At 42.9% G+C, this 22,110-nt stretch overlaps 3 protein-coding genes across 9 annotated transcripts; 2 read left to right on the forward strand and 1 right to left on the reverse strand.

Annotated features, from left to right (window-relative positions):
• The first annotated feature begins 866 nt into the window (after positions 1-866).
• Positions 867-18,793, forward strand: LOC120667791 (FCS-Like Zinc finger 12-like). 5 transcript variants are annotated; one of them, XM_039947961.1, is made up of 3 exons: positions 884-1,624; positions 15,667-15,775; positions 18,657-18,793. In XM_039947961.1, exons 1-3 carry the CDS (start codon positions 1,137-1,139, stop codon positions 18,669-18,671), a joined length of 612 nt encoding a protein of 203 aa, XP_039803895.1. In that variant the 5' UTR covers positions 884-1,136; the 3' UTR covers positions 18,672-18,793. The 5 variants fall into 5 exon arrangements, with proteins under 5 accessions (XP_039803743.1, XP_039803939.1, XP_039803895.1 ...); XM_039947858.1 differs by lacking the exon at positions 18,657-18,793 and adding an exon at positions 16,591-16,847 and having other exon boundaries at positions 15,667-15,797; XM_039947809.1 differs by lacking the exons at positions 15,667-15,775; positions 18,657-18,793 and adding an exon at positions 4,378-7,243 and having other exon boundaries at positions 867-1,624.
• On the reverse strand, positions 10,651-13,490 carry LOC120667531. Of its 2 annotated transcripts, none has more exons than XM_039947637.1 (2): positions 10,901-13,490; positions 10,651-10,805 (listed from the first exon to the last, which is right to left on the reverse strand). In XM_039947637.1, the coding sequence occupies exons 1-2, from the start codon at positions 11,287-11,289 to the stop codon at positions 10,667-10,669; spliced, it is 528 nt and encodes a 175-aa protein (XP_039803571.1). In that variant the 5' UTR covers positions 11,290-13,490; the 3' UTR covers positions 10,651-10,666. The 2 variants fall into 2 exon arrangements, 1 of the variants encoding a protein (XP_039803571.1); XR_005672200.1 differs by having other exon boundaries at positions 10,654-10,805; positions 10,901-13,481.
• LOC120667659 (probable cation transporter HKT6) lies at positions 17,048-20,785 on the forward strand. Of its 2 annotated transcripts, XR_005672209.1 has the most exons (4): positions 17,048-19,629; positions 19,901-20,119; positions 20,199-20,508; positions 20,699-20,785. XR_005672209.1 is itself a non-coding variant. In XM_039947743.1 (3 exons), exons 1-3 carry the CDS (start codon positions 18,566-18,568, stop codon positions 20,395-20,397), a joined length of 1,482 nt encoding a protein of 493 aa, XP_039803677.1. In that variant the 5' UTR covers positions 17,048-18,565; the 3' UTR covers positions 20,398-20,586. The 2 variants fall into 2 exon arrangements, 1 of the variants encoding a protein (XP_039803677.1); XM_039947743.1 differs by lacking the exon at positions 20,699-20,785 and having other exon boundaries at positions 20,199-20,586.
• The last annotated feature ends 1,325 nt before the right edge of the window (positions 20,786-22,110 follow it).

Raw genomic sequence — 22,110 nt, forward strand, 5'->3', positions numbered from 1 at the left:
CGCCCAATGCACCGATGCCCCTTTTTGAACCATCGGTTCATCCGGTGCCTATAAGCTGACTTGGCTTCGATTCCCTTCTGCACCAAAATACCATGGCGTCGGTTCTTCCGACAACCATCGGATGCACCGATGCTCATGCGTCGGTTCTTCCGGTGCTACTGACCGAAGAGCTTTCAGGGCGCTGCCCTGAGACCTGCGAGGGGCGGCCCTTCGGGCCTTGCTACGCCTATCTTTTCTTTCTCTTTGTCATCACTTGAACCTAAAAGCCTGAGAATGGTCATCTTCACAATCATATTAGTCCAAGTGTTGTGTTGTCATTCGATCACCAAAATCACTCGAAATGGCATAAATGGTGCCATGTTCGTTTTAAGTCTCCATTCCACAAACATGCAACCAGACGAAAGGTTGGAGGAACGGCCTAAAAGCATTTTTGGAAGTAATCTCTTGCACATCACATTCAAGCTAAGCATCCATATTTGCTTAGTTGAACATAGGTAGGCAGGTAGCAAAGGCTGAGCAAACCACTAGCTATGCATAACACTTTCTTGCACATCACATTCAAGCATCCATTGATCCATATACAATCTGTTCGAAAAATCATAGGGAACCAACCTTGCATTGGCAACCATTGGTAGATATGGAGACAGGAGAGTTATGCCCCTGGCTAACAAAGAGACAACTATCAACTGATCATTTTTTAACCATATTAGCATCTTTAAAATTTCTCCAAAATAATAAACAAGGACAAGCCTTGATCTCATTGTATTACAAAATGTTACGGAATATTCTGCAATGATGAAGAAATGAGCTAGCTCCCACATGCGAAACCCCACTACTATTACTAATCTCTCATAAAACCATTTCTTCCTAACTCCCCCACTTCCCCGTTTCCCCCTTATAATCCTCCCACCATCACTACCACCATCTCTCTCTCTCCCCCTCCCTCTCTAGGCCTCACCCATATTTGCGTTCTTGCAAGAGAGAGGGGGAGTGGAGAGCAGAGACGAGGGAGCGAAGGAAGAACAGCTCTCTCTCTCTCTCTCTCTCTCTCTCTCTCTCTCTCTCTCTCTCTCTCTCTCTCCAATTCACTCACATACCCGCATCGACACGCTTGTTGAACTGAATTTGGCAAGAGGATGATGTGGTCTCATGAGCCGGCAACCGAGCAGAAGGCCTCGCTGACTCGGCGGATGAGCTCCGTCGCCAGGCTGACGACGGCCTCCTCGTCCTTGGCCAACCTCCTCTCCGTCTTCCTCGGAGCCAGCTCCCCGGAGCCCAGCAGGCCGAGGCGGAGCTTCGACGCCGGCGGCGGGGTCGGGCTCGGCATCGTTGCAGACATGAGCCGAGCCTGCCTGACCGGGGCCGAGCCGATCGCCATCGGCCCCGCGGCCAGGCGCCGCGCGCGCGAGGAGGACGAGTTCTCCGAGAGCTACACTTGCGTCATCACGCACGTGGCCGGCGCTGGCGGCGGCAGCGTCCGCAAGCGGGTGTACCGCGGGTTCGGCGGCGGCGGCGGCTGGCTTGTGGAAGCCGATGATGAGGTGCCCGCCCAGGCGGCCGACTTCCTGAGCCGCTGCTGCCTGTGTGACAAGAGGCTTGATGGGCTCGACATCTACATGTACAGGTGAGTACAGTTTCGTCGTCGTTAATTTCTTGCAACAACTAGACAGACACACGGTTGACGGGAACATGCTGAGTGCTCATTTATTATAACTAGTTCTTAAAAATCATAAAAATCATGAATAGTTCAGAATTCATTAATTAGCTCCTAGAACTCAAAGAACTGTAAAATTAAAATCGCTGTTGCTTATTGCCAGTCATGAATACTTGATGTTTTGGACAAACAAAACAAACTAAAAGCATAATGTAATCATGATTGGAGTTAGTAGCATCTTAAGTTAGTTATAGATATGAAGATGAAACTGGAATTGTCAGATACAACTAGCACTACTTAGAGAATCGCACATCCATGACGAAATATTTTCGTCACAAATGATTCAGAATTGATCATAAAATATGTTTTATGATGAACTTATGACGAATTTGGGTTCGTCGTAGACGGAGCGTCATATTTGACACACGGTGACGAACCATCATTTTTCGTCACAAATGTCTAATTCTCCCATGACGATTCGTTGTTAGTCATATAACATGACTTTTTTCTTGACAAGAGCAAATCATCACTGTTTTCGTCATGAAACCAACCTGCCACGTGCCGTGGTCCATGCTGGCATATGACATGGCAAGCGATGACGTGGTAGCCACGTGGCATCATCTACGCTGGCAGATGACATGGCATCGGCCACATAGGCTGATGACGTGGAGGACACGTGTCGTCATCCTACAAGACCACGTGTCCACATTTGATTGGTCCACATGTCAACTTTTGGTTAGTCCACGTGTCTTCTTTTAATTGGTCGACGTGTCATCATTTTATTGGAAAACGTGTCCAGTTTTTATTGGTCCACGTGCCCAATTTTTATTGGTCCACGTGTCATCTTTTTGTTGGTCCAAAATGTTTCTCCACGTCACTGATTTTTCTGTCACATATCACATAACCATTTCGTGACAGATTACACCACCAATTTCGTCAGTCTCATAGATCAGCAGCAAACTCCACAAATATTGCACATCATTCCACAGATCAACATGCACACATGAATATTTAACAAGTAAGAAATTCAACCAACATTCCACAACAAACTCATCATATGTCCATAGGTTTAACAGAAACATCATTCAGATCAACGAACATTCACAAGTTCAAAATTGAATGCAAGTTCACAGGCAGTAGTAGATAACACCTGCTCAACATCCAGAAGTTGAAAAGAACTAGAGATAACACCTTCTCAACATCCAGTAGTAGACAAGTTTTGGATTGCTACCTCACTGCCAAGGGCCAACACTTGCCCAGATTGACTTGGATCAATTAAGCAAGGATAAATTACCACTGTTCAACAGCAAGATACGCCAAAGGAGCACATTGTTCTCATCCATCGCCCTCTGGGTTTCCAACAGCTTATTCTCGGTCCTCTCCAACGCTTCATCGGTTCGCTGAGATTTCTCCTTCAGTGCATTCAGTTCTTCACGCAGAGCAGCTGAAGCTTGTCTTTCAGCAACAAGCTCTTCCTGTAGTGCCCTTTCCTTCCCTGTCGCTTCAGTTGTTGATGTCGTTGGCTGGATACCAATGTTCTTCAAGAATGAGGTGGTCTTGCTGTTGTTCTGGCTGAGTACCTTAGACACAACTTATGCACTAGATAGTGGAGCCTCACCTTCAGTAGGAGCCCGAGCCTTCAAAGCCTCCATTTTAGACTGCAAAAATGCAACATTAAACATTAGGTGGTGAAATAATTAGCTGATTGTGAGAACAAATTAAAGAGAACAGAACAAAACATTTAAAAGGTAATCATGATAATTGTCATGAATATTTTAACAGGTAAGAAATTCATGATACTTAACAAGTAATCATAAGACCAAAATAGGATCCAAGTTGAGGTTTCACATAACTGTCTTGTTCATCAGTCAAAACATATTATGAGAGTAAATTCAGGTAAGAGAGGTGCTGTTCAGTTAAGGAAAGCTTAACAAGGCTACCGACTAATGGGGATCCACTCACATAAAGATCTCACTGATCACATTGGGAAACACTACGAGATGTGATGCTTACAACTCCTAGAGAAATTAATACTGAAAATATGAAACATATGACTAGGCAACCCAAGAGAAAACTAGGGATAAGAAAGTACAGTAACAGATAATGCAGAGAGGGAAGTTACACAATGCAATGTGCCATTGGCTCATTACCTATGTTTTTTCGCAATCAGCAATAAGCTCACTTTGAACATGGCAATCAGAAATTGGCTTCTACTGGTTTGTGCTAATAGTGATCCAATAAAAATAAAACTCTAATGAATATTATTAACATTAATTCCACATAGATATACAAAGAATTGATTAATTATAGGTCATCTTGGTAGTCTGATAGTCATTAAACAAGCTTATCACAAACTCATCGGCAGAAAGAGGTGTACAGTCACCATGAATAGTTCCACAAAAATATATGATCATGGACACCAATCAAAACAATAATTAGAGAAACATTTCCAAAATTTCCACCAACATATGTGAAACTCCTGGCAACCTAATTAATAACACGTATCTGCCCCTCTCAACTCTACAGAGGCCAACATGAAGTCACTAACAGGTGAATCAAACAGAAACTACAAATTATCGCGTTGATCAACGAATTACAGATAGACTCGTCTGTCAACCAATCAACTAGTAGGACATAATTCCGAACAATCATTTGTGACACTAGCCTCAAGAACAAAAATTGAGCACATGACTTACAATTGCATCTTTCGCATTATCAATTAGGTCTTTTATCCTGCTGGTGTGGCACACTTTGAAAAGCTCAACTGCATCAAGTTCTTCAGCTGGAGCATCTTCGTGGTCTTCATGGGGACCATCACCTGCCTCTTCAGCTTGCTGGGCACATGCTGCAGCCCTTTTCTTCTCTTCCTGTTCGGCATCAAATGCACATATCATATTAATTTTGGCAGATAGGCAGTTGCGGACAAAAAAGAAAGGGAAAGTATAAAGTAGTGAGCACTTACATAATCATACAACTGCGCAACATAGCTGCGTTATCCTGTAGTTTGGGGGTGCTTGACTTTGAGACGGTTCTGCTTGTTCTTCTCAGCATTTTGCTACAAGAGATGCATGTGTTAGATGGTGTCACCAACAAGAGATGTTAGATTCTGTGTTAAGGCAGCACATACCAAATTTTTTGGACTTGACCAGTTGGCAACCAGTGCAGCCCATTGTTCGTCACTGATAGAAGGGTGAGGTGAAGTGGTTGGAATCTGATCAATAGAATGACCTGTGAAGTAGGTTTGCTTCAACCTATATCGCAGCTGCCTAATGCCAGATTGAAACACACTAGAACAAGCATCCGTTGTCGCCTTGTCAGTGGTGTTAATGGCTAGACTTCCCTGAAAATTAATTGTTTGAATAATTATGTAGTGCAGCAAAAAACATTTTTACAGATAGAAGTAACATGTACACAGTAAGAAAGTCACTTACAGCTAACTTCCCCCACAAAGTTCTCAAAAACAGGAGCATTTTCTTCTTTTTTGTAATCTTTCCAGTGGGTGAAGATAGGAACATGATCCCTTACAATAACACCAGCCTCCGAAGCAAATTTGGCAGCTTGGACTAGTTGATGGGGCCTTTTCTTTCCCTCAGCAATAGATATTGACAGCCTTTTTCCCATTGCTCTTGTCATCTTATCAAGCAGTATTCCCCTTGTTGGTGGCCTAGGAGTTCTCCGAGCTCTTTGGGAAGGTGCTGCAGCGAAGAAAAATGTAAAATGTTAGAATTATTTAGACAGTTAAGTAAATTATACAACATATAAATTGAAATGACACTTGCCTTGTATATCTTCAAACTCTTGGAGGTCATCCCCTTCTGCACATGTTCTGGAAAAGTCATTGTAAGGGGAAAGTGGCCTGTCCACACCATCATCAGCATCACCTTCTGAAACAACATGCCTTTCTTCTTGTTCTTGATGAGTTGCAGCTATTGTTTGCTGTCTTTTTGATGACCTTGTTGTGACTCCTTCAGGTCTCTCATTTGGAGCACTCAGTCTAACCCTCTTAGCTTGTTTTGCTCCTCCAGGCGACATATCTTCTTTAGAACGCCTCAGACGTCTAGTACAGATCTTTCGCCTAAGCTTTTTAGGAGCCTAGAGTAGGAGGGTGAAACAAAGATGTCGTAAGCATGTGAATGAATTAGCAAAATATGTACAGCAAGCATCTACCAAAAAATGTTCTTCCCCGGCACTAGGTAAGATAGAAGATGCACCTCAATCATTAGTGATTGTTGCTCCTCTTCATCTAAAGATGAATACTCAATGTCGGCCCCCTGAACCCCTTCTCTCTAGGGAGATACTCCGGATCACTTTCATCAAGTTTACCCCTTTTCCCTGCCCTTATTTCCCTTGCGGTTGCAGATGCAGATGCAGTTGGACATAATTTTAGAGACGATGCTAAGTCCTTGACACCAAGTTCCTCAAATCTTCTTCTAATCTCCAATAAACAGGACTCCCTCTACCTCTCATAAGCAGTGTTTGAAGTTTCTTACATGTAATATATATGTTAGCATGTTACATAAATGGGGACCTTAATCATACTTGTGTCATTCTAATAACATAAGTACATGGCATTGCAGTATCTATTTAATGACAATGTATAATGAACTACAAACTATGCAATTACTGATCAGGAACAATAATGCTAAGAAATTACACACTGGTGACATACAACAATTGATACAGCATGAATAAAAGTTAATATACAATCACAGTAATTGATACAGCATGATACAGAAATAAAACAAGAAATTACAGAACTCAGAATGAGTAAAAGTTAATATATATTCTGCATAGCAATTGATACATGGTTACTGCTCACAAATACTAATGGCTATAGCAATTGATACATTCTGTACAGGAATTGATTCATGGCAACAACACAAACGATGGTAGCTTATCTAGGCAAAATATTGCTCACAAATACCAATAGAATAATCCTGAGTACACAGAAAGTTTCAAGTTGAATCATGGTTACTGCTATGTACACAAATTCCAAACTACTAGGAACAAGCACATGATACATCACAGCAGGAACAAGCACATGATACAGAGCAACACATTAAACCCTAAAGGCCAGCACCACCAGGATACCCTAAGAACTACCATGATTTGACGTACTTGGTACTTCACGACGTCTGTTTTTGCTCATCCTCAGCCGCTGGCGAAGTTCGGGTCCCGAGCGCGACAGCGATGTAGCAGATCAGTGTCCAGGGAGCGATGGCGAGGAGGTAGCAGATTCGGGTCCCAAAAGGCGACGGTGAGGTAGCAGATCGAAGTCCTAGGTGCAACAGTGAGGCGGTAGTAGATCCGGGTCTCGGAGGCGATGGCGTGGCAGCAGATCCGTGTCCCAGAGGCGACGGCGAGGCGGTAGCAGATCCGTGTCCCAGAGGCAACGGCGAGGCGGTAGGAGATCCGTGTCCCGGAGGCGGTAGCAGACCCGTGTCCCGGAGGCGACGTCGTGGCGGTAGCAGATCCGTGTCCCGGAGGCGGCAGCGAGGCGGTAGCAGACCCGGCCGGGGCATCGTCCTTCGTCGACGCGAGAACCCGGTAGAGCAGGAGGCTGCGGTGGCGGCGGCCGAGCGGGAGAGGCAGAGGGAGAGGGCGGCGGCGGCTTTCGGGAGAGGGAGAGGGAGAGGGTGAGGATAGAGCTAGGGTTGGTTCTCAAATATAAAGAGAGGGAGGGGCGCGGCAACCGCGGGATATTTTCCCTCTTGTCGGCGCCAAAATTTTTCCCAAATTTTTTGGAGGGCTCAGGGGCGGCAATTTTCTCTGATTTTTCACCGGGCACCAAAATATGATCTGAAATTCATTCAAATTCATTTAAATTTTTGGACTAATCACATAACTAATTACATAACTCGTCTGTAAACTACAAGACCAATCTAATGAGAATTTTAAAAATAAATCTTTTCACATTTGAAATATTTTTTCAACTACATTTACTACACCATGATTTACAAATCTTTTAGAATTTTGAACTTTAGATCTAAACAAGGCCTAACTTCACAAAGTTGGGTTAATTAGTTATTCACCTCAGTAACTGACGTGATCATCCTAAGAAGCTGCGTTTTTTGTAAGTCACAGACACAAGGTTCAGAGAGTAACATCCAGGGGTCAAAGACACAATATGAAAATGTTGAGTGTCTTCCGATCATTTTTGAGAAATATCGTAATTTTGCGGTATTCTACCGTATTTTACCTAAAAATATCATATTCACATATAATGCCAACATACCTTGCCTATTTGACACTCCCGTGACTTCTGTTAGCTTCCATCGTTTGAGACCTGAGCCAGGCAGCGGGAAAAAGACCAAAATACCCTTTCTGGGCCAGGTGCAAAATAGGCAAATAGGCAAATACTCCCTCCGTCCTGTAGTATATGTAAGTCATTCTAGATTTTTTGGACTCTCATACCCTTAATTATTAATCATTGGGAATGTGCTAATTAAGATGTTTGGGTCCACTCTCAATCTAGAATGATTTATATTAGGACAAATTTTGAATTTCAGAATGACTTATATTTGAGGACGGAGTGTCAAATGAGCACGCCTCATTTTTTCTAGTGCCAAATAGGCAATTCTATCTTCTTCTTCTTCTTCTTCTTCTTCTTCTTCTTCTTCTTCTTCTTCTTCTTCTTCTTCTTTTTTGCTGCATGTTCACAATCGAATTTCCAACTGTAAGCATAAGGTGAAAGGTGCACACTACTTGTTAGAAGCTTTATGGTGTGCATTGAATAGAACCTGATATTCTTCACAGATTCTCAAGAATATATTCAACAAATATTATTCCATGCGATCTGGCTGCACCTAGATTTAGGAACAGAATCATATATCTATTTTGCTTGACAGGAAGTGTTCTAAATAATTATATGTTTTGTTTGCTATATTGCAGGTATGACTTAAGATAAAGAAATTTAGAAATGGTGCAGGTTTACCATAGCAGGGTACAAAATCAACAAAAAATTCACTGATATCATGAACAAATGGTTTAGTGCAGCATCGGGCTCTCCAAAACATTAACATCTAGAAGGCACATTTAGGAATTAAGATGTCTGGACACAACACCAGTTACAAATTCAAGTGACAATATATGACAGACTCCATCTGTCCATCATGCAGATGTATCTTCCAGAAACTGTCCAGGATGCACGGATAAAAAACATGATAGAACTGAGTAGACTAACCCTAAACTCGAATAAGCTAGCTATTCAGGCTTCAATTCAGGTTTGTCATATGCTGCTATATTCTGAGGTTCACATTCTGGGTTGAAGAGCCGCACAAGCAAAGCTGTTGACGCCCACCTGAGACTCCATCTCGGACCTACAGAATAAGCACAAGGTTAGCAAAATGGTTCGAGCTCTGGGTTGATCCCAAGGACTTGCACAGTGAGGAAACTCGACAAGTACAGCTGACAATATGCGTATTGCCTCAGCAACCAGTCAGCACACAAATACCAATTACTTGCTTCATTTTCCCCTTATAGGTGTGCATAGCTTCAAATGTACATAGTAGTCTCAAAAACCAAGAACACATTAGCAGGTGCAGCTTATGTGTTTGGAGCAAAAATATTATTCTTTAAGCTCAACAATTTTTTTGGTACTACTCAACCTAATACAATGTCTTCAGTTAAGCTGAAATTATTTTTCAGCTGCAGCTTTTGCCTTCTAATATCAACCCAATTTTATATAAGTTGACACAAAAGGTTATTAGGAAACATAAGAAATGTGTTCAGGAAACATATAGAAATTACTGCCTCACCATAAAATTAAACAGGAACATATATCAACAGCAAAATGCAAGGCAGAAATACAAGTTTAAGGATACCGAAATGACCTGAAGAAGACGCTCCAAAGGAGAGGGGAATATCTGAAGTACCATTGGTGAGTTGAACATCTGCAAAAAAAGGGTAGTAAATTTCATTTCGCACCTGACATAAAAAAGTAGATCTAGTTTTGTACACAACATTTATATGTGGCTACTCCAACAGAATATGGTTGGATCCATTTTCAAAGGGGATCTCGCCGGATCCATGGATGCAGGCGCCTCCCACTGCTTATGAGCTAAACAAATATGGTTGCATATAAGCCTAGTTGAAGATAAAGATATACAAACCAATTTTTGAATTAACAGTCACACAAAATTAGAAAAAGAATAGCATTGGAGTATATTTAGACCTACATACCTTGCATATTCTAGAAATCCTCTTCTTCTTCTTCATCATCATGGCAAATGTCATCTTCAGCATTCTCTTTGCCACTATCAGAGCAATATTGCATGATAGTGTCGTCTTCATCTTCCTCATCACTATCTTCAGGGATAGCAGTAGCTCGCTTCTTGCTTCTTATAAGCTCATCTAAATTACCTTCAATTATAGTAGCTTCCCCACCCTGATTATCTAGCACAGTCTCATCACCATCACCTTCTTGCACTTCATGTTCTGTATCAGAACAGTAATCATCCTGGTGTACATCATGAGTGAGGTCACTTTGTTGAGCCACATTGTACATTTCCCTGTGTTCAAATTTCTGCACTACACGCCAATCCTTTCCCAGAGATGTGTCTTCCAAGTAGAAGATCTTCCTCGATTGAGTTGCTAAGATGAAAGGGTCAGACTTGTACCACAATGACCGAACGTTGATGGATTTGAAATGTCCGTCGTCTTTGATGCCTCTTGTCTTGCCTTCTTGATTAAACCAATCACAACGAAACAGGACCACAGACCGACGGACTTCTAAATTGGAGTTATATTGCAACTCAATAACCTCCTGAAGGACTCCATAATAATCAATGTTACGACCATCATGTGTACCTTCTGTCATTACACCACTGTTCTGAGTCTGCAGGTATTTTTCACGGTCCACGGTGCTATACCGGACTCCATTGACAATGCAAGCTACACAAGTCTTCACTCGAAGATCAGGGCCGCATGATAGAGCTAACAATCCATCAATAACCTCTTCTGGGTGATCCTTGCGCATCTTGGCTATCTAGGGTTCAAACTAAGAATAAAAGGTTACCACCACACAAATGAATCAATAGAGCATATAAAGCCATCTTTGGTAAGGACACTAACATGTTTCTTAAACCATCTAGGAAATCCTTCTGCAAGCCTTTTCTCAACATCACGTGCACCTTCTGTCAGTAGCTCCTCCCTGTAGATGTCGCGTGCCCAAATTTAATCATAAGCATAATTTGATTTATTTGCAATAGGAGACATAATAATTTAGCATAGGTAAATGATACTTACTCAACATAAGGCTCAACTTCATCCCAGTTATTTAACACATACCACACTAACTCGGCCATGACGGCATCATCATCAATGTAGTGTACCCTGTTGGCTCCCACAAGAGTAACACCATGCATAAAAACAGATGTGTCCCCAACCAATGGCCCATCTCCCACACTACCAACATTTCGGTTAAATCTAGTGTCAACATCCTCCATATACCTTGAACAAAATGTCAAGGTATCACTTGCGACATAAGCCTCTGCAATTGACCCTTCAGGCCTATCCCTGTTCCTCACAAAAATTTTCAAAGTACCAAGTTTCCTCTCTATAGGGTACATCCATCCATACTGAACAGGGCCCCTAAGCAATGCCTCATCAGGTAGATGCACAACCAAGTGCTCCATGACATCGAAGAAGGCTGGAGGGAAAATTTTCTCAAGCTTGCAAAGAATTATTGGGATTTGGGTTTTGAGTCATTTCACAACATCTATCTTTAGATTTCTGCTACACAATTCCCTAAAGAAAGTCCCAAGCTCTGCAACCGCTTCATATACATCTTTCCCTACCAACCCTCTTAAGGCAGCAGGTATGATCCTTTGGAGTAGTACATGGCAAGAATGGGTTTTCAGTCGCCCTTGCACCTTGGTACCATCTGCACTTATGTATCTGCCCAGGTTGGCTGCATACCCCTGTGGGAACTTCACATCTTTGAGAAACTTACAAAATCGAATTCAACTTTCCTTATTCAACACATAGGGTGCATCGAGCATTTTAACTGTGTTGCCATGCTTTTGTAAGTGCAAATGATGTCTAATGCCCATATCTTGCAAGTCTAGCCTGGCGTTGGCTGTGTCTTTTGTCTTGCCCTCCAGCTTGAGTAATGTGGCAAGGATGCTATCACATATGTTCTTCTCTATATGCATCACATCAAGATTGTGTGGCAACAACAAGTCTTTCCAATACGGCAGCTTCCACAACCCAACTTTGCGGCTAAAAATTCGTGGCCCACTATCCTTCCCACGCTTCCTTTTATTGCTTGTGGGATGCTTTCTTGGCCTGACATTTTTCACCTTCTCCAGTTGCTCCAAGACCTCTTTTGTACTGAGCTTAGCGGGCACATCCCTATTTTCACGATTGCCATCAAAAGCCAAGCTTCTCCGCCAAGCATGTGTCGTTGGAAGAAAACGACGGAGACCAAGGTAGCCAATCTTACCCCTTAGTGCCTGTGACAATGGACTTTTGTCGCAATAGATACATGCATAGTAACCTTTTGTAGTTCGGTCAGACAAGGTGCTCAATGCTGGATAATCATGTATGCACCACAACACGATGGCCCGAAGCTTAAACTTTTTACCACTAAGAGCATCATGAGTAACAACACCCTTCCAAAGCTCAAGTAGTTCTTCTATTAGAGGTTCGAGGAATAGGTCAAAGTCCTTTCCTGGAGATGATGGACCAGGGATGAGTAAAGACATAAAGCAATTGGCCAGATTGACACATTCCCAAGGTGGTAGATTCAGAGGTGTCAGAAGCACGGGCCACATACTATATTGAGTGTTCAAGTTGCCAAATGGGTTGAAACCGTCTGTAGCTAAGGCGAGCCTCAAGTTCCTTGGATCATCTGCAAATGTAGGATACTTGAAGTTGAAGTCCTTCCATGCCTTCCTATCAGCTGGATGTCTCATTTCATTTTCCACTAGCGTCCTCCTCATCTCGTGCCATTGGGACTCCTCAGCCGTTCTTTTTGTGGCGAACATCCTCTTCAGCCTTGGTATAAGAGGAAAGTGCCTCAAAACCTTATGAGGAACCCGCTTTTTACCATCACCGTCTTGCCATCTGGATTCCTTGCATACCGGGCACACCTCCAGATTGGCTTTATCATTCCGAAACAACACGCAATTATTCTTGCACACATGGATCGAGTCATATCCAAGGCCCAACTCACGAAGGTACTTCTTTGCCTCATCATATGATTCAGGCAACCCACATGAAGGAAATGCCGCAGACAACAACTTCAATAATGCAGTAAATGCTGTATTGCCAATCCGATACTGAGACTTGATATAAAGCAACCTCACAAGAAAGGAGAATTTGGAATGTTGTGATCCCTGGGAGAGTGACCGCTTGGCATCTTCAAGAACTTTAGTGAACCTTGGTTGCCCTCCATCTTCCTCTGTTGCTGTGTACAAATCTGCTAGCATCTCTGGTACCCCGTTGTCATCATCTCGGTCATCCTCACCCAAATGTATCCCTTCACCGTGACCAGATTCATCATGCACCTGCTCCTCTGAGATTTCAATCAATCCACCATGATCTACTTGTACAGGCTCCCCATGATGAATCCACCGAGTGTAAGCAGGTGACATTCCAAAGATGTGTATATGGTCATTCACCTCTTGCTGAGGCCTTGAATGTTGATTAAGACATTTGCGGCATGGGCACAATATCTCACTGTCTCCAGGGTATTTTCCTCTAACATATTCCATGAAATTTGCCACTCCATCCATGTAGGCAGGTGTGAATTGTCTCCCGTGAACCCAGGTTCGATCCATCTGTATTGACATACATGAGGAAATTCAGATTTACAATATAAACTAAGATACAACTGGACACAAATCTAATATACATACAGAGACAACACTATATGCATATGTTGCACAGATGCACTGTGTATGGAATTGCTAATCTAAAAGATCATAATTGAAGTGTTATACCATATAATGTGCTAGTAAAGGACAAGTTACATGCCTACACACTTCAGGATTCGAATCGGGCCGAGAAATCCTTGATCTAAGTCATAATTGCGAAGGCATCTCAATTGGAAGCTCACAACAGAGATAGGGCACCAACGCAGCTCTTGCTGCAGCCGTTTTCCTTGGTAATCAGAGCCTTGCGTTTGAAGGTAGTTCAATTGGAGGATTACTATAGAGTGTAGTAGGCAAATTTGGTTCAGCTAGGTGCTACTTCTGGTATTTTTTAGCACGGCTAAAATCATGAAGTGTTGATTGTGCTTGAGCAATTTGATATCAGACCAAGTAGCAGTGTGGTTGGCTAGCAAGACTAAGTTTTGCTACTCGGCATGTTGGTCAAAAGTTCAGTCAGGATCTGTAGGGAATTAAAATTCTGTGGGGAAGGCCAACGCCGAGGACGCGAGCACGTACCGCCGCTTGCGCCGGCGCCACCGCACCACCGCGCCTACGCCGAGGACGCCAGCACCGCCGCGCCTCGGCCTGTGCCGGCGGCCGCGCCTTCGCCTGCCAGTCCGCCGCCGCCGCCCGCAGGCCCAAAGCTTGCAGCTTTGATTCAGCGTGGGCATCCAAGATTGGGATATGATTCCATTATTATTTGCGCTGTACAATGATAAACTCTACAAGTATAATCGTTAGAATAAAAAAACAGAAGGGGTTGTATGGTTCAGTGGTAAGCCTCTTCCTTGCGATCCTTCAGGTTTGCAGTTCGAAACTCAGGGGCAGCGCTTCTATTTTTGCCATATTATTATTTGCACCTTATTCATGGGTTTGCTTCGTGGGATGCTGGTTTGACTTGGGCCAAAAGCGCGCGCACCCATCTTATACGTGGGCTGCTGGCTGGTCTGGTTGAGCTTGGGCCCATCTTCGTGGGCTGCTGGCTGGTTTGGTTCCTGGGCCTGCGCGATAGTGATGAGACACGAGACGGGGTTGTATGGTTTAGTGGTAAGCCTCTTCCTTGCGATCCTTCAGGTTTGCAGTTCGAAACCCAGGGGCAGCGCTTCTATTTTTGCCATATTATTATTTGCACCTTATTCGTGGGTTTGCTTCGTGGGCTGCTGGTTTGACTTGGGCCAAAAGCACGTGCACCCATCTTATACGTGGGATGCTGGCTGGTCTGGTTGAGCTTGGGCCCATCTTCGTGGGCTGCTGGCTTGTTTGGTTCCTGGGCCTGCGCGATAGTGCTGAGACACGAGACGACACTTGGACGGTGGGATCCACCTGTGCGGGGCCCGCAAGACACGTTGGCTGCAGTGGGACCCACACAAACTCGTGGATAGAATGTCCTGGTGGGACACGCAGTGACAGTAGGACAGTGGGACCCACCCCACACGGGCCCACGCTTGGATGGTGGTGGGGCCCACACAGACACGTTGGCAGTGGTGGGACCCTCTTGGGCCCACGCTTGGATGGTGGTGGGGCCCACACAGACACGTTGGCAGTGGTGGGACCTGCTTGGACATGTGGATGGTAGTGCACGACGACACGTGGAAACAAATCTGTTATATAAATGGCGAGTTCAATTTATGACGAAAACTTGTATTGTCTTATGATGCTTCTTTAGCTTTCGTCATAATTTCATGTAGGTTGGGCTCCGTCACAAGTCATCTATGACGAACTAATAACTTATGTCATGATAAGGCACTGTTCTGTGACAAAAAATTAGAACGTCACGAGGAAAACGTCATGGATAAGCTAATTTCTAGTAGTGTAGGGAAGTTTGTCGTGCAGCTTTATTTAAATTTTCCCTTTTATATTCAGCAAAGATGACCAAATATAATTTTATCTAGGTGCTGTGTGAAATAAGACAGCTAAGCTGCGATATAGGTACATAATATGTCAATTTATCCAACAATCAAGATAAATTTGTAATCCTCAGTGCTCACAACTATTAGTCTGAAAATATAATCCCTTTTTTGTGCCACAAATATATAGCTCCAGTCATCTTACTTTTAGAAACCTCGATTTTTAGGTATTTTAAAGATCAGTTCCTTAAATACTGATTACCTATTTATTCTTGGACTGGAACTTCAGGGGTGAGAAAGCTTTCTGCAGCTTGGAGTGTCGATGCCATCAGATGCTAATGGACGATAGTGCTAAGAACTGCGGATCTGAAGCGCTCAGGGCCACTGAACTGCAAATGGTAACAGTATCGCCGCACTCTGCCCCATAGTCACAGAATTCAGGGTCGATGCCGCGATCCGTGACCCGGGATCGTCGTTCCAATTCGCGGGTCGGGGACGACAGGGGTCGACGTCCCGATTCATGATGGGTCGCCGCCCCGTCGCCGCACAGGTTCAGAATGGGACGAGTTGGGGCGTCGGCGACGGCTGCGGAGGCTCGCACGTCGGCTGCGGGGAAGCCAGTCCATGGTGACGGCGGAGGAGGCAGGATGGGCGGGGAAGTCAACCCGTGGCGAGCAGGAAGAGGCGACCTGGGTAGCGGAGGAGGCGCGGGTGGGCAGACGAGTGGCGGCGGCCGGGGCATAGGAGGCGGGTGGAAGATACGAGGAGACAGAGGAGGCAGGGCGAGCAGGTGGCTGCAGCTTGGGCAGCGGAGGAGCAGGCGCGGGTGGCCGGCCAAGCGACGGAAGCTGGGGCTGGGGGAGAGGAGGCGGCGGGTGGAGTGGACGACCAGAGGAGTAGATAAGGTTTAGGTTGGTTTGATGGTCTTTGTTTATTACTGTTTGATGGGCTTTTCATCGAATTGATGCGTGGCCTGTGTTGAATTTGTGTATTTTTTCTTTGATTTTGGAGACTTGAAGTACCCTCGACCCAAGCACCGTTCCAGGGTCATCGACCCATAAACGACGGAGTCACGTACCAGATTTGGGATTCTCGTTCCGAACGGGTATACCCCTTTCGTACCATAATTCTATAAAGTATCGACCCTCGATCCCATTCCTCGACCCGATCGATCCGCGAACTTTGTGACTATGCTCTGCCCCGATGGCCTTATCGCCAAGCGTAGCAGCGGCATAGTTGACCGAATCCATGATGCTCCCCAATCAGCAGAGAGTATAGAGACCAAACAGGCCATTTAAACAAATTGAAAATATAGAGTAATTTCTAAAAGTTCTTCTTAATCATGACATGAATAAAAGACAGGAAGAAAATTTTGAGATATTGCTCGCTCTTTTCTGTATGGAGTAATTAGCAAAGAAATTTGATACCCTGTCTCAAATGATATCATGATTCAAGAACTTTGTTTTATACCGTGTCCTTCTCCGAAGTTCCAGAAAGATAGTTTTGCCACTGGAGAAATGGTTAACTGCTCAGTTATATTCCTGGTTCTCAATTAAACTTCCTTGAAAAACTGTTTTTCTAGACAAAATTTCGAACTGCACACACTTGTATACTGAAGGAGATCATTCGAAGAGTACAGTTCTCAATCTATCCAGATAATAAGTGGTCATAACTACGATATATATACATATGAATCCCAGCACATTGGATGTTTAAATTCGAATCTTTATTTCTTGATGACGACATTACTTCGTGACTATCCAATTACAAAGCATGATAAGCATAAAACAAAGCTCAGTAGGTTGTCAAACCTGAATATTTTCCTCTATGTTCAATTTTCCTGCTGAGGTTTCCTGTGGTGTTTACCAGTTTATCATACACACTGTCAATTAAAAGTGACCATGATAACAGTGGTGCTCTAAACTGTTAAATGTCTGATCAGAAGTTTACTACTTCTAGATAGGCTGCTGACTTGCAATAAAATGAGCGTAGGTTATATTATTAGATGGATCAACTACATCACCTCCCAACCTTACTATCTCTTTCTGAATCTTGACCTATGTCGATTGTAAAGCTTAGTACCAACAGGAGAGCAGAGTTTGGTAGTGGTTAAATGTTCTTCAGTTCCACGTCCACGCTCAATAATTTTCTTGCATCAAGGAGGACGATATCTGAAAAAAAAATCAGGATTATCATCATTTCTGCCAGTAATGAAATTCAGCGAGGATAAAACGTAGAGTAAAATTGCTCACGGGGTTGATAAAATTTTCTATGTGACTTGCGGTAAAAAGAAATTAATACCACAATAGAACCACACAAAAAAACTGATGGATATGGGCCACCCAAAAAAAAATTGAAAATATCAAAGTTAAGTACTTGAAGGCTTGAAGGTGTAAAATAAAAGAAGCATCCATTTGCTCTCGTTTGAATGTTTGAATGAAACTGAACAATATTGAGTAGATGAGCGCCAAGTTGAAGAATTCCAACTTCTAAGTGCTTCTGAAAAATAGAAGCTGGAAAGTAGCAAGATAAGTCATTCATGATCTTGCATGAAAGGTACACATGACGACCCTGAATGCCATTCAATCGGCAGCATCATATCCAGAAATTGAGTGTGAATTTAAACCACTTATTAAATTATTGTATGCAACACGAATGATGGGTAAAACGAGTCATTCATTGAAATAGTATATTTAACCTAGCCCTCATAAAAAGTATATGCTCCGGCAGAGCATCTGCATAAAGTATTCCAAAAACTTTATTCCATCTCTAGCTCAAAGAATTAATTCTACTAGTCTTGTCCATAGAATAAGAAGTGAATTCATTACACTAATCATGTAGTCATGTAGAGAATATAATCTCTCGGCATGCTGCGTTATGAACTTATGATACACTCTAACAAGCTATCTGGAATTTGTGAAGTGGTCACGATTCTTCAATCATCGTGGCCGACATCGTATCCCGAGAAGCTTTAGATAGATACGTACGCGAACGTTGAAAGTGCGGAATTTTTCCCAATATAAATGTATGCTTATCAGCCAAGAGCCCCCTGAAAGCATTCGATTTGGCTCCACACACAACCCAAATAGATGGTTAGTAGTTTTTTAGTGGTCCTATAAAAACTCCAAATCTATTGTACATTTTAAGCCAGCAAGTTGTTTTCTTATACAAAATCTGCACCGCAGACCATGAAACACTCCTGGCAGTTCATCTGTCCAAATAATCCACTATTTGTCCAAGTCAGTTATTTCACAGCAATTTCATTTGCTGGATATGCAGCCCTCAAGGTACTGAAGCCACAAGAAAAGCCGCATGCTCTTAAAGACTTGGATTTATTATTTACTTCTGTATCTGCATCAACTGTCTCAAGCATGGGTACTATTGAAATTGAGGATTTCTCAAGCACTCAACTCTGGGTGCTGACTATTTTAATGCTGATTGGTAGCGAGGTATTCACTTCAATGCTTGGTTTTCACTTCATAAAAGCCAGATTTGGTGCAAAAGGATCGGTCAACAAAATGGGTCACTCATTTATTGTTGATGTTGAATCTATTAATTCTGAAAATCCTGGTTCCAACGGCAACCAGGGAACCAATGTTGTCAGCTTGGAAGACAAAGATCATGTTGAGTACAAGACAATTAAGACTTTAGGTTATGCATTGATGACCTATTTTCTTGTGGCAAATTTAGGCAGCTCGCTAGCTATTTATATTTATCTTAGACTCGTACCAGATACACAAGAAGTTCTGAAGAGGAAGGGGATTGGGTATGTTATATTCTCTGCATTTACAGCAATATCCTCAGTTGGGAATTGTGGCTTCACTCCAGTAAATGAGAACATGGTCATCTTTCAGAAGAACACCATTCTGTTACTACTGATTATTCCACAGATTTTATCAGGAAATACATTATTCGCCCCATGTTTGAGATTCATGATGTGGTCACTTAAGAAGATCACTGGGAAAGAAGAATACCATTTCATTCTTCAACATCCGAAGGCGTTTGGATATAAACATCTTATGAATAGTAAGGAGTGTGCTTACTTGATGGCAACTGTTATCAGCTTCATCATCATACAAACTATACTTTTTTGCACTTTAGAGTGGAACTCAGAGGCTTTGCAGGAAATGAACAGCTACCAGAAGATAGTGGGAGCTCTCTTTCAGTCAGTCAATGCAAGGCATGCTGGTGAATCCATTGTTGATCTGTCAAGCCTATCTTCATCAATCCTAGTACTATACACCATCATGATGTAAGTTCATTGCTTGACAAGCCCCCCACGCACACATAAATATAATAATTAAGAAATCTCTCAGATTAATAACGTATTAATATATGGAAATAGCATAGCCCAGTTGTGCTTATTATTTATTACTATGTTCACTGACATCCAAATTATAAACTAAATCCCAGATCTCATACGGAAGGACCTTAACCTACAAATACATCAGATGATCATGTAATTTTGTTGTCATCTTTTTAAAGCTATTCAGTCACTCCATATTTATGCCCACTTATTGTAGGTACCTCCCTGGTTACACTTCATTCTTACCTAAAGACAATGAGCAGCATTCTAACGTGGGGATGAAGGACAAAAAGAGAAGTGTGTGTGAGAATTGGGTCCTCTCCCAGCTGTCTTATTTAGCTATCATTTTGGTGCTAATTTGCATCACTGAGAGAGAAGCAATGTCCAGAGATCCACTCAATTTCAATGTTTTCAGCATAACCTTTGAAGTTATCAGGCAAGTCTCAAAAGTAACTATGTGTATTATTCAATGTGTTCAATGATTATAATTGCTAACTTGTCGCTGATCGCTGCAGTGCATATGGAAATGTGGGTTTCTCACTTGGTTACAGCTGCCAAAGGTTACTGAATCACAATACAGACTGTAAAGATGCTTCATATGGGTTTGTAGGAAGATGGAGTGATAAGGGAAAAGTGATTCTGATTATTGTCATGGTTTTTGGTAGGCTCAAAACATTGAATATGAAGGGAGGGAGTGCTTGGAAGCTTAGATAGCATCGGTTGTGTGTTCGCCTAAATTCCCAGCACTCCATAGTCCATAATATGGTATTGAGTATGTTACATACAACTATACTAGCATAGCACACACAACTGCATATGTGCATAAGCAGTGGTGGAGGACGAAATCGAATTGAGGTATGGCGAAATCAAAACATGGCGTCTTCTTCCTTCCCTAAGCTCAGATCAGAAGCATAGGAGCATAAGATGGCAGTAGCTATGAGCTATTGCACCCATTCGTGGCCAAATCAAGGTATGGCGAGCGCCACACCTCGCCATACCGAGTCCTCCGCCCCTGAGAATTGGCAGACCATTACAAGCATTGTTGGGGTGAATTATATTATCATAAGCAGCTTAAATCTATGTTTATCACCAAGGTTTTGTATAAAGCACGCCAATCATCTTAGCTTTACATGATATTTACTAGCTACAACAGGGTGCCAAAAAAAAGAACACTTCACACTTGAGGACATCAAGGATGTATCGCCATTAAAAGATAGAGAGAACATTAGTGGCCACAACGTCGGAGACCATAGCGGGAGTTGTCGAGCCGGAAATGGAACGGTTCAGCTCAGCTATGTGATCAAACCACGCATGCTCCTAAATGACAAAACTAGCCATCATCCAGAGATAAAACTAGATAAATGCGCTCTCGCTCGGAAACCTAGGCAGTCTCTTCCAATCGGACAACCACTCCCGGTGGCCATTGAGTGAACACACTTACAGGCCAGTTTTAATGGAGTTTCATAACATTAAATATCATCAATTTTGCTGACATAATAAGAAGAAAAAATAGAGTTTCATGTGATGTGAGGAAAGTTTTATCACCATGAAATCTATTTGTCATAGTTATCTAGTTCTCAGTTTAATTAATTGTGACCATAAAATTTCCATTGAGACTGACCTAAATCAATTCATGACAAGTTTTTTTTTGAAAGAATTGCGGGAGCACCGCTATGTTATATCCACGACGAGTTGGATGTACATATACATTTAGCGAGGTGGAGTGGGCGCCAACAAAGTTGGCAGAGGCAGGCACCACGCTGCGGGGGACAGAGCAATCACCGCCTTGTTGCCCCTAGGCCCACGTTTTTTTATTTATTTTTTTCTATTTTTAAACCTAGCGTACAGCGTAATGCTTGGGTTTATCGGACTGATGGGCTCTTAGGCTAACTTGGTTCCACGGCCCATCTGCCTAGCATAATGGCCCATCTGCTGGTTTCTTTCAGCCTGACAAACGATAAGTTTCCAAGCGATAAATTTTTCAGCCCGGCCAAGATGAGAAGAGCCCTGCAAAGATGATGGTCAAAGCAGGAAGGATATGCAGTCAGTTGGTTACGAGAGCTTTGGTAGCACCTCAGATTCTTGAATTTGATTGATCGTGGGGGTGAATATTCTATAATTTAATGGTGTTTTGCTTTCAGTAGTAGACAACATTTCCGTCGAGAGCGTTAATCTCAAGGATTTACCGACTTGGGGTAGGGTTTATGTACGTGTTCATATGGATGAGTGTGCGTGCATTATAAGTGTTTGAGTCATACTGGTGTAATTTATATAAAAAAATGATGATCAAAGCACCATTAGTTTTCCTTGCCATAAGCCCGTTAATCCCTTTTAGTTAGATACTACAAAGCTCATACTACTGCACGACACAAAACCCTGGAGATTTGCTCACATCCGGTAGCGGGAAGGCCTATGGCCACAATCTTC

This window comes from Panicum virgatum, chromosome 1K (assembly GCF_016808335.1).
Source record: "Panicum virgatum strain AP13 chromosome 1K, P.virgatum_v5, whole genome shotgun sequence".
In the NCBI taxonomy this organism is placed as follows: domain Eukaryota; kingdom Viridiplantae; phylum Streptophyta; class Magnoliopsida; order Poales; family Poaceae; genus Panicum; species Panicum virgatum.

Bases quoted from the DNA above. Each gene is read 5' to 3' on its own strand.
- LOC120667791 (XM_039947809.1), top strand. From the start codon at position 1,137: ATGATGTGGTCTCATGAGCCGGCAACCGAGCAGAAGGCCTCGCTGACT. The intron at 1,625-4,377 runs GTGAGTACAGTT...ATTATCAATTAG, and splicing joins CTCGACATCTACATGTACAG to GTCTTTTATCCTGCTGGTGT.
- LOC120667531 (XM_039947637.1), bottom strand. From the start codon at position 11,289: ATGGAGCACTTGGTTGTGCATCTACCTGATGAGGCATTGCTTAGGGGC. The intron at 10,806-10,900 runs GTAAGTATCATT...CGACATCTACAG, and splicing joins GAAGTTGAGCCTTATGTTGA to GGAGGAGCTACTGACAGAAG.
- LOC120667659 (XM_039947743.1), top strand. From the start codon at position 18,566: ATGAAACACTCCTGGCAGTTCATCTGTCCAAATAATCCACTATTTGTC. The intron at 19,630-19,900 runs GTAAGTTCATTG...CACTTATTGTAG, and splicing joins GTACTATACACCATCATGAT to GTACCTCCCTGGTTACACTT. The intron at 20,120-20,198 runs GCAAGTCTCAAA...TGATCGCTGCAG, and splicing joins ATAACCTTTGAAGTTATCAG to TGCATATGGAAATGTGGGTT.